The sequence below is a fragment of the Equus asinus genome, chromosome 20 (assembly GCF_041296235.1).
Source record: "Equus asinus isolate D_3611 breed Donkey chromosome 20, EquAss-T2T_v2, whole genome shotgun sequence".
Classification (NCBI taxonomy): domain Eukaryota; kingdom Metazoa; phylum Chordata; class Mammalia; order Perissodactyla; family Equidae; genus Equus; species Equus asinus.
Genome location: NC_091809.1, coordinates 71,741,073 through 71,753,370, shown reverse-complemented (window position 1 = coordinate 71,753,370; position 12,298 = coordinate 71,741,073). Strand labels below are relative to the sequence as shown.

At 39.4% G+C, this 12,298-nt stretch overlaps 1 protein-coding gene across 1 annotated transcript in view; it reads right to left on the bottom strand.

The window, feature by feature from the left end:
• Positions 1 to 12,298, bottom strand: part of RAB38 (RAB38, member RAS oncogene family) — a 57,296-nt gene that overhangs the window by 27,674 nt on the left and 17,324 nt on the right. Inside the window, exon 2 of the mRNA XM_014868033.3 lies at positions 7,528 to 7,808. Coding sequence (XP_014723519.1) covers positions 7,528 to 7,808 — 281 coding nt within the window. The remainder of the gene's footprint in view (positions 1 to 7,527; positions 7,809 to 12,298) is intronic.

Genomic DNA, 12,298 nt, shown 5'->3' with positions numbered 1-12,298 from the left:
CAGTTGCTCAGCAAATAATTATTATAGAATAAGGCTAAAGTGGAAAAGGCTGTAAGTGAGTGCAGTGTGGTGGTTGGGTGTACCATTAGCACACTTAGCTTGCAATCCCAAATCTACTACATACCAACTATGAGATCTTTAGCTAGTCATTTATGCTCCTCAATTTAAATTTTAACCCCCTCATCTGTAAAACAAGAATAATAGCAGTACCCACAGTATAAGATTGTGTGAAGGGTAAGCTAATGCAGGTAAAACCACTAGCACAGCCTGGCTAAAGAGAAGCTATTGTTATTCTAAGACACAGGTGGCAAACTTTAAGGGGTAAAGGATAAGATGTAAATAGTTCAGGCTTTGCAAGCCATGAGGCCTCTGCTGCAACTACTCAACTCGACATTGTAGTGGAAGAGCAGACACTGATAATATGTAAATCATGTTGGCTGTGTCCCAGTAAAACTCTATTTACAAAATAGGAGGCAGGCCATATTTGGTCCACAGGCCTTAGTTTGCTGACCCCTGTTCTAAGGTGTCTAGATTTGAATCAAGAAGTAGAACCTACAGAAAATTCTTGAAGTAGGCAATGACAAAATCAAAGTGATCCCTTGGCTTGGCTGAGTTTTTAGCACCATGTAGCACAGACTATTATGAGCAAAGTCTGGAAACAGACCATTACAGCTGTCCAAGCCTGAGACAGGAAGAACCTGAGCTCTAAGTAATGAAAATGTGAACCACGTGGGAGAGAATGACATATGCAACCCCATGCCTCCTGTACCCCAAGCCATGGCTATACCATCTGAGGGTCCATTTCTATTTTCCTACAATGTCTTAGTCATAGTTGGATTTCAGATTATCTAGTTAATAATAAGTATAGACCTAGAAAACCTCTGGAGAACTAATTAGCTGAAACTAAAAATTAAAATGTTATTCTTAATTTATACTGATTCGTAAGTAGATGAGTCGCTTGAGTTTGAGGCTCCTGCACTTAAGCTACTCTCAACTTCAAGAAACAATTCCATTTTTCATGTAGAGCATTAAGAACCTGGAAGAAGTGATGATTCAGACAGTTGCACTACAGACTAGTGGTCGTTATATGAAATGATCATGACTATTAAATGTTGCCATCATTTCCTTTAAATGATGTTTCTAACTTTGCTCTGATTTTAGATTTTCAGATTGGCCCTTCCTTTTATTATCCTAATGAGATCAACTAAAAATACAAGGTTAAATGTGCTGCAGCTAATTAGGTCAGCGGAGGCACATCCCGCAACCCCTTCTAAATTCTTTGGATATGGGTGCCTAAAACCTGGAATATTCCTAACCTAGGGAATTCTCACATTTTAAGAAGCGCAGGCACCAATAGCGTGCTCAGAAAGGGCTCAACACCATCGTTCACAGCACAGACCTGGACAGTCATTCGATACAAATTGTGTTGAATCAGTGAACGCACCAGAGACTGTCAAGCATTTTTTCATGTTTGACATTTGAAAAATGGGAATAATCAGAGATGGCTTACTACGCAATTTAAAAATAAAAGGATTTTTAAAAAAATGATGTTCTATGCTCAATCCACTAAAAAACGAATTAGAATAACTATCTCCCCAAACTCAAGTGCAATTATCTATACATTTCCAGTTTGTATAAATGCATTATGTTTCTAAGTGCATATTTTCTGGAAGTCTATAAAAAGAAATGATGTGTGATACTACTCTTTAAGCAGCTTCCAGGAAACTAGCCACTTTCTAAGTGCTGCATAATTCAGCTTGCGGAGCAATTAAAACATAATAATAATAAAAAGAGCTCACTAATTCAATGAAACACAGAAAACTTTCTCTCTACACCAGAATTGTAGGCCAGCATTTCCCCAACACATTCCACTCTTTCGTTAAGTGTTCTCTGTGGCCAAAAATATTTAGGAAGTGCTTCATGGTGTAGTCCCCTTTTAGAGGAGACAGTAAAAATGTCATTATTTGTATGACATGCCATCACTTTAGAAATCCATGCTGACTAGAGGGCATATCTTGATTTTGAAATGTTAACGTAAGAAGGAACAACAAATGTATGTTAGAATCAAAAAAATAAGATAATAACTAGATAGCTTTAGAGAAGCCACCTAAGTCTCAACTTTTTTCTTTAAAACGGTAATAATAATAATGCTGACTCTCTAGGATCACACTAAGGATTGAATGAGTTCATATACATAAAAATCTTCCTACAAAGCTAACAGAGAGCATGTAGCAAGAAATGTAGCTATTGTTATTACTGGAGATTCAGAATGCACAGCAGAACGTCCAAGTCCTGAGAAGTCCCGCAGCCAGGGAAGCAGTGGTTCCAGTTGCTTTTCTCAAATGTATTTGACTGCGTATATTAATCCAGGTTCTCAGCTGCAAGATACAGAAGCTGATACTGGTTAAAGATGAAATCATTTATTCAAGGGATGTTGGGTAGTTTGCCCAATTATTCAGTAGTCTAGAGAAACAGGCTTGAGCCTCAGCTTCTAGAAACTCAAATCCCACATAAAAGAAGCCTGATGAGGACACTGCAGTCAGCCACCCCTGAGCATTAAGTCCTGTAATCTATAAGCTCCGAGGAATTCAAATTGAATGCAACTGTCCCTGGGGCCAGCAGGGACTCTGTTTCTGTATCAAGAACAAGACCTTGCAAACCTTGCTGTCTCCCAAGGATAAAAGCTTGTTCTGCTACCACCCTCCCCAGAAAAACTGGATTCTGCATTGCACCTTCTTCCTAGAATTCTCGCTTCTGAGTCAATATGATTGGTGGAATCTAGGTCATGTGCCTGTGCTATACTTGCAAAGAAAGCAAAAGAAGAAAGCTGTATGGGTTCTTCCTGGGGAGGTGAGCCTTCCATGGCTAGAAGTTCCCCAAAGATAGCAAATGGGTTTAACAGTTGCTGGAAAGCCAAAACACATGAAAGATGTTACACTACACTGCGAAACAGCTACTCCTCCTCCTAGAAAACGAATCACTTCTTCGAGAGAACACTATCAGGTATGTTCCTTCTCTCAGCAGGACCCGTATCAACATTTTTCTCTTTAGCTTCAGGGAAGAGACTAAAATTGAGTAGAGTATAATGTACGAAAGCTTCTTCCCAGGGTACCCATTGATCTTAGAACATTCTGAGAGAGAGGGTGGGCCTAAAAAGTCACTATAAATAGGATAGAAACAGTCAAGGAAATCTGCCAGGAGTAGGACATGAGGTGGAGGGAGCAGGAGCAAGGGGCACTGGAGTTCTTTCTGGGACTTTCGTTCCTGTCACCACCACCATTGGATAGATATTCCTCGCTCCATTTTTTCCCATCTACATGGGCGTTTTCCTGGTGTCCTGTTACTGAACACAGCCACACATGAACCATTGCATTATAAGAGCAGGATGGAGCAGCTTGGAAAGTGCTGAGATACAGAAACAGACCCTCCCACCGAGTGCAGGTGCTGTGGGCATCAGAGCCAGGTACAGATGGTGAAACCCAGCCCAGCGGATGGTCTGTGAGAATAGATAATAAGGATGGTGTGGGGGAGGGTGTGTGTGTGTGAGTGTGTGATCAGACATAACAGATCTGGAGACCTCACATACGTTATGTCACTTGTTGCTCACAACAAACCCAGACGTTGGGTGGATGTGGTCAGAGAGTGAATCCAAAAGGAGCAACTGGTGGAGATGCAGGTAATGGGCACCAAGAATGCACCCGGTAAGAGGGTCAGCAGGAACAGGGCCCTGTCAGCCACTAAGCTGGGCTCAGAAGACAGGATTCCCAACTTTTGGGATGCACTAACAAGGATGGGCCAGGGCTCTCATTTCAAAGACACAAGTCTACCAAAGCATATTAGAAAGACTGGATTTGGGTACAAGAACGCGTGAAATAGCCATTACTGGAGCTAAGGTATGATGTGGACAGTGAGATGTATTAGAGCTCCTGATCAAAAGGGTGACCACGTAAATTTAAATTACAAACCAGGAGTGGGGGTGTTATGAATAATTATGCTAGAACAGTAGGCATAAACCAGGAATGTCCCCGGAACTGGGCCATGTGATCACCCCAATTATACATTACCTGGCCCTGGTGAATCCACAGGTAGAATTCAAGTAAACATGGTGAGAAAGGGAAAGAATGCAGAGGTTGAAAACCAAAGAAAACTTGACCTAAGAGAGACTGTTTTTCTTTTCTTTCCTTTGGTTTTAATATTTGAAGAGATGATGTGAAAAATCAGAGATACCTGTATACACTTAGTTTTTATATTTTGTCTCTTTAGTCACTGCCAGAGGCTACCATGATTGTGCCAGCAACAGCACAAGGCATGAAAACTCTCACAGCAAGTTACTCCGGAAGACTGAAGAACCAGAGGGTAAATTTCCCTCAGCATCAGGGTCAGCAGCAAGATGGAGTCTGGTCTCCATGACAAACTCCTCTATCATCCTGCTAGTTTCCACTTCAGAGACGGCCAAGCTGATGGTAACACCCTCAGAATTTCTGCAGGATGTGGCCATGAGGACAAAGACAGAGGTCATGGCCTTTGGCTCGTTAGAAGTTTCCAGATGTAAAAAAAGGAAAGCAGATGTTTATCAGGAGACCACTGATGACGCCACTCAAGAGGACTCTAACTATAAGTAGATTCACTCCCTAAGAGAAACATCTCTATGGGAATGTTCCATGATCCCACATGTAATCAAAGAATGAATCAGTAGCTGTCTCCGAGTTGTGTGCCATCTTAGCTTCAGGCAGATGGTTTGATGTGGGCCTCGGTTTTGCTGTAAGCTTATCCTCAGAAAGTAAGCAGAGCTTTATCAGAGATCTTTAAAAAAAACTTTTTGAGCAGTTTGACACTCTGGCTTGTCAATGCTGCAGTATTGTCCCTGAGCTTCTAGGTGTTGGCTCTGAAAACTAACCTGGCACCGGGAAGACATTTTCATTATTAAGACATTCAAAAGGGCCATTTCAACAGCAGTATGTTTGGAGGGAAGAGAGACATTCAATGGAGGTTCTGCCTTTTAGAATGAGGCCTTGTACCCTCTTGATTATATTAGCAGTTCAGCGCCCTTTAGCTTGTGTAATTCCCTTCCCTCTCTCTCTGTACAAAGCTTCTCTTCAAAGTTTACACTTGCAGGGATTTAGAGGATTAGAAATCCAGTATCTGAGTCTGGTGGGTCAGCCAGGCCTTAAGTTAATGAATGTCATGCCCTTAAGCAGAGTGTGACACTGCAATGGTTGAGCTAGGAATGGCAGAGAGAGATGAAAGAAAATGTCCAGAAGGTTCTTTGTCCCACAATCAATTTCAACCCTCCCCACAGACTCATAGCCCTCTTCCTTTCTTTCTCTTTTTCTTCCTGCTAGTACTTTTTCACCATTCAACACCCTATAGATTTTACTTATGTTTTGTTGTTATTATTATCCATGAGGTCAGGATTCTATCTGTTTTGTAAATGTCTGTATTTCCAGTGCCTGGTACATAACATTTCTTGAATGAATGAATAAATGATGGAAGACTCCTCCCTATATAGATAGGAGTCATTCAATCTAGTTTGTTCTTCAGATGCAAAGTAGTAATTGAGAAAAGTTTTCCAAAACCCTACTCTTTTACTCCTGTGCCTGGAAGCTTCTGGGCTAGAGAGTGACTCTTTTGAAAGAAAGGAATTTGAAGGAATATGCAAGAGTTGTGGAGTGAAATTGAGTGTGGGGCTAAGGAATAGAAGAATACATGAATTCACTCACATTTTGAAATTTTTTAAAAAGCCAGACAAACATCAAAGAATCAGACTATAAAACACGTAGAATTTCTTAAATCTCTGTAATTTAATCATGCCTGTGAGCTTTGCTCTACCTGTCCCTCTTTACAACAATAAATTCTTCAAACAAACAAACCAAAAAGGTTCCATGACAGCTAGGAAGTAGAAAATGATAGATACCGTGCCCTGAAGCAAATGAAGAATCCTAACAGGTGAAACAAAGGATTTTAAAAAGAAAGAAGAAAAGCATTCTAGTACACTGGGGCCCCAAGAAGGAAGACAAGGTACTGAGAAGTAGCAACTTCTAAACATAAAGCCAACTATGAGACAGTATGAAGAGAAGGTTGGTGTTGAGACTCTCCATGAAACGGCTAAAATAACAGAACATCACAACTACGACAAAGAAAGTGACAACGCCACCCTCTTTTCCCTCTCCATCCTCTTCCAGTCCAAGCAGTTACTTAATCCTGCTGGTGCTCGCACTTTAGTGACATTCTCAAATCAATTTATTTTTCCAACCTCTAAAGCCCTTACCTTAGCTCCAGGCCTTGTCGTTTTCCTGTAGGAATGAGATAACTACCATGCCACTCTGTCTTCAGCCTTACCTGCCTCCAGTCTATCTTTCCCTAGTCCCCAGGGCAAATCTGACCCTTCTACTCTCCAATGCAAAACTGGTCAGAGGCTCCTCCTCAGCCTATTTAAATGATGTCCATTCAAGTTATATTTTCAAGCCATTCTCTAATGATGTGTGCAAATGTTCACAAAAAGGCCTAAGTGTGAATTTTGCACGTACAGAGACAATGCCTATCTTATTCACAGCTGAATCTCAACTAGCACAGTGCCTGTGCTCCACAAATATTTAATATGTGTGTCCGACAAGTAAATAAAATGAAAAAATCATGATATAAAACTATATAGAATGCAATACTAATAATGTAAAAATATATATGTACACAGAAAATAGAAAGATACAGCAAAACATTTATTTTTATTTATGCTGTTCTCTTAATTTTCAAAACTTACTATGAAATTTTTTTTTCTTTCTGACACTTAGATACCAAAATATAAACAAAAACAAAGGGAGTAGAGCAAAAACTGTGCACCTGACAAAGATAGCAGTGTGAAGCATAATGAGAAGTATAAGATCTTCATCATGTCACATCAGATTCTTTATCTTCCAGCCCTGACTCTGCCCCCACATCCTGCTAACTCCTCTGCCACCCAGGAGAGTGAGCTACACTATATTCTTCACATTCACACTTGCCACCTACTCTCTCACCCCACTATTGCAATATTCCCAATGTGCTAGTTCTGTGTTCTTGTCATCTTTTCATTTCTAGGGCAAAGCACAATTCCTGATACACAGAAGAACATATTAAATGTTAATGGAATAAATTAATTAATACATGAATAACGCACTGAATGTTAGGCCCATTTCTTTCATTTATTCTAAAATCATACTTACCTAATAGGGTTGTTGCAAGGACTAAATGAGAAAATGTATGTAAAACACACCTGACACATAATAAGCACTCAATAAATGAACATAGTTATTAACTTTTATCAACATCTCTATGTGCAAGTTGCTTTGCTCCCTTAGCCACAATCATCTTAAACTGTGGATAATAATTCCTGCCCTGCTCACTCATCCCCTTGAGATGAGAAAGAGCTTAAAGCAGTTTGGGGACTATAAGTCAATAGACAAACATATTATTATGATGATGATCATGACTATAGGCCATTTTCTTTGTGAACCTTGCCTGTAATAGGTTTATCCTTTAAGGTCACCTTACCTTTGCTGATGTTTCAAACCATCCTACGAAACCATGCTCCTTGCAGAATTGGTCCATCTTGAGGCCATTGTTCATGAGCACATCCTTCCCCTGGTCACATTTGTTGGCCAACAAAACCACTGAAATTGGCTTGCCATTAGGGAGACTTAACTTTGAGTCCAAATCATTTTTCCACTTTGTCACTGCTTCAAATGTAGCTGGCCTGGTGACATCGAAGACAATAAATGCACCCATAGCTTCTCGGTAATAGACCCTTGTCATGTTTCCAAATCTTTCTTGACCTATCACCAAAAAGAAATAGAAATCAAAAACTTATTACAATTAAACTGAATCATCTATTGGAAGCTCATGAGGCCTCCAGGACAAGCAGATCACTCAGTAAAGTGCTTCATTGCTTACCTTTAAAGAATGAGCTAAATACACAATCGTGCAGCTTCGGTCTTAATCTTTGAGTCCAAAGGAGATTCATTCATTTAACAGGTATTTATTGAAACTTCTGTGTACCATGTAATGTTCTAGAACTATGTTAATACAGTATCCCACTAGCTGCATATGGCTACTTAAGTTTAAATTAATTAAAACTAAATAAAATTTAAAATTCAGTTCCTCTGTCACACTAGCTAGCTACATTTCAAGTGTTCAATAAATACATGTAGCTAGTGGTTATAGTATTAAACAACCCTAATATGGAATATTTTCATTATCAAAGAATGTTCTATTAGACAACACTGTTCCGAATACTTGAGATACAATGATTAAAACACGAAAATTCCTCCCATTTTGGAGCTTACATTTTAGTGAGATGATAGATTATAAAGATAAAGATAATAATTAAATTATGTAGTATGCGAAAAAGGCATCCATAGTTGACTCCAATTAAGGGTAACAGAATTAGCTAGCATTTATTGTCTGGTTACTAACCATCAGAAATGCAAATCACATAAGTGATCATGAAAGAACAATTACCATCCTCATTTTAAGGTGAGACAACTGAGGCTTAGAAAGGCTAAGTAACTTGTTCAAATTATACAGACAGTAAGCTTGGAAAGTTGGAATTCAAATCTGAGCTTTTTGAATCCAGAGCCCATAGTCATTTACCAACACTGAATACTCTCAACTACTAAACCACAGTCTTGTGCTCTCTCTCCTCCAGGTTTATGTACCAGGAGTGTCCACTCAACTAAGAGATAACAGATATTTATGTGTCAATGCCAGCCTCTGGGCTACATGCTAGGAATACAACAGTAAACTAGATGGCCTCTATCCTTAAATAATCTACAATCTTTTGGATGAGGAAAGTCCTCTGATAAAGAAGTCAATCAATCAATCAGTCAACAAAAGGATTGGTCTTATTTAGACCGGTCAGCTAAAATAAGTTTTGCTCTGATTCTTAATTTTCTAAGTGAATATTGGCAAGAGTCTTAAACACTCTAAGTTCAGCCTTTCTCATCTGCAAAATGGCAATAATAATATGTACCACACAGGGTTGTCATGTGGATGGAATGAATTCACATATGTAAAGCAGCCAGCACAGTACCTCAGAACTAGTTGATACTTGAGTTTTCCCTCCCTCTTTCCAGCATGTTAAAAATTATGAAAGACAATAATAGGTAGTGAAATCAAAGTTCCAGACCAGAGTTTATGACCAAAAATTACAGGTATTTCAGCTGATTAACAAAAATGAACAAAATCCTATTGGTTGTAATTGTCCACTAGTAGTTGCTAAAGACAGTAGCCTCTGAAGACTGGGCTTATATTTTCTGAACCAAAAACTCCAGAAGTGTGTTCCCAGACAAAGCCTTTTTATTCTGACTTGAGAATTTATTTATGTTCATAGTCTTCTTAAGTTATACAAATTAAAACAAAGTGAAGTGTGTATTTAATAAGGCAACTTATCTTGAAAAGAATAAAATGCTGAAACTGGCGTGTATCTAAGGATATATAGGTCAACATAACCCTAAGAACACTTTACACTTAACTTTGGTCTCAAGGTTTTGTGATGGTGAGCTTTCATTTAAGTTACCAAACTCTTTTGCAGGTTGTTATGTTCACATTGGTATTAGCATTGCGGATTGTAAGCGGAAATGATCCATAAGCACTTGGTGGAAACGGATGAAGATCAAGGGTTCCCGTCCTGTGTGTGAGCCTGTGTGCTCAAACACGTATCACCGGAAAGAGCATTTTGTGAGGGTCAGCACATGATGATCCTAAACCATCTCTTACATGGCTTATACCGTAGAGGCATTTTTCTTTAAACTTCCCACAGTCATCCAGTCAATAAAAGAACTGGGATCTAATACTCTGCATATGACACACAACCCACAGATAAACTTTCACTTCTCCCAAATGAATTTTAAATATTTCCTTTTTTTTTCAGTTCGTGATACAAACAGTGACCTCCCTTGAGGCTCAGGGTGCCCATGACATTTCAAGAGGATGGGGAAAAAAGCCCTCTGTGATCATTCAGGACTCTGAAGGCCCCCAGGCTTTGTAAGGATGTCTTATGATGGCTTTCAGGGAACTAATCAGATGAAGGGCAAAGTCATGAGTTATTCAATAATCTGCTTGTCCAGAAGTTTTCATAGTAGAGTAAGGCAGCCCTCAAGAAGAAAGATTTTACATTTCAAATACATGGCAAGGGGTCATTTTTAAGACTGTGTATAAAAGCAATATATAGCCTTAACACCTTCTTGGGAATTTAAAAAGGAAAATATGTGTGTGTTTGAGTTTGTGAGGGTATCTCTGTGAGATCAGAAACAAGGAGAAAAAAGTGTGTTTCTAGAAAGAAAAGACCTTTGTATATTGAGGTCACTGGGCCAGCAGACTTGGAAAGTTTGTATTTTTGGCGTTCCAGCAAGAGGTCACATTCAGATCAAGGCATTTCTAGCACTCACATTTTATCCTTTCTTTGTCAGCTGACAGTCCTCTCCACCGGTTCTTATTAAAAGAATGAGAACCATGTGATTTTAGTGAGTGCCTACATGTGGGCAAAGCAGGGACCTGATGAATTTCTCATAGGCAATTTACTTTAAAAAAAATCAAAGACCATAGTTCAAAAATCACCCTTGAGGTTAGATTGCTCTTTCAACACACATTTATTGAATAGCTAATATGATCCAGGCTCTGTGCTTTATGCTGTAAATACATAGCTTTTTGCCCTTGAGGAACTTCTAAACTAAGAAGTGTCATAATAGATGCATGACTGAAAATGATCCAAATCACCATGTAGGTCCCTGCTTCTTTTATTCTCAAAACACGCTCCATAACCGTGTAGACGTGGCTCATGCTTCAGCTACCAGCATAGAGGGGTGTTAAACGATAAAGCAATCAACTGAATCACAAAAGTTAATACAATGGCTGCAGGAAAAATCTGGATGACCTCACTGAAGAAGGCATTAAATTGAAGGGTCAGAAGACATTGGTTTTAATTATAATCACTGGTTACCAGTGCAGCCTTAGACAAACGTATTTCTCTCTCTGAGATTCAGTTTTCTTATCTGTAAAATGAAGTTGTTCTGACTGATCTCTAAGACCTCTTCCTGCTTTCATGCCTTCTCACTCTATGATATTACCATTAAATCAACACTTGGCCCTCTGTCCCAACTGCCTGAAATGGTCCATTGAGTGGCACAGACTTAGCTAAAAATGTACACAAGCATCACAGCCATAATGTGAATTTAATGATATTTTCACTTGGTAATTAGTACTATATAAATGCTCCCAGTGGGCATAACCAAACAATGAATCTTGTAGACAGGCACAAAAACAAGAGGAAGCGTGTGTAGGGTTTTCTATTAACCAACTAGCTCTGTGACCTCAGAGAGCCTTACCATTCTAAGCTTCAGTTTCCTCATTGGTAAAATAAAGAAACTGGATTGCATACCCTGAACTAAATACATTATTGCCTCTGGCAACCCCCTGTAATCAACCTACCCGATGTGCAGGCATCTAGTTCTCCACCTCCTACTCCTGCATTCCCCTCTCTGGTTTACAGCATTACCATCAACACTGCCACCCAGAGGGGTACCTTCAAGTCGTCTTCCAACTCCTTCCTCATTCATATATCCAAAGGGTCTCCAACATCCTACCAACACTTGTATTTCAGAAGCGGCTCTTGACTCTGTTCCCTCCCCTCCATCAGCATTGCCACTGCTCCAGTTCAGGCCCTCATTGCTCCTCACCTGGACTCCTGACATTTCCCTAACGGGGGCTCTCAGCATCTCAGTTCTCATCACTCCCACTCTGCCTTAAAATAATATAAATATAAACACAGGTCTTAGACAGTTGTCCTTCCGGCAGCATAAGAAATCACTTGATGGTTATATATCCGAAGGAAATCAAATCACTACTATGAAGAGCTACCTGTACACCTATGTTCACTAGAGCATTATTCATAATAGCCAAGACAAGGAATCAAACTAAGTCTCCATCAGTGAATGAATGGGTAAAGAAAATGTGGTGTATATATATATATATATATATATATATATATACACACACAATGAATATTATTCAACCATAAAAAAAGAAGTAAATTCTGCCTTTTGTGACAACATGGGCAAATGCTATGAGAGCATAATGTTAAGTGAACTAAGTCAGACAGAGAAAGAAAAATACTGCATGACTTCACTTATATGTGGCATCTAAAAAAAGCCGAACTCACAGAAACAGAGAGAAGGATGGTGGTTGCCAGGAGCTGGGAATGAGGAAAATAGGGAGATGTTGGTCAAAGGGTACAAACTTCCAGTTAAAAGATGAATAAGTCCTGGGG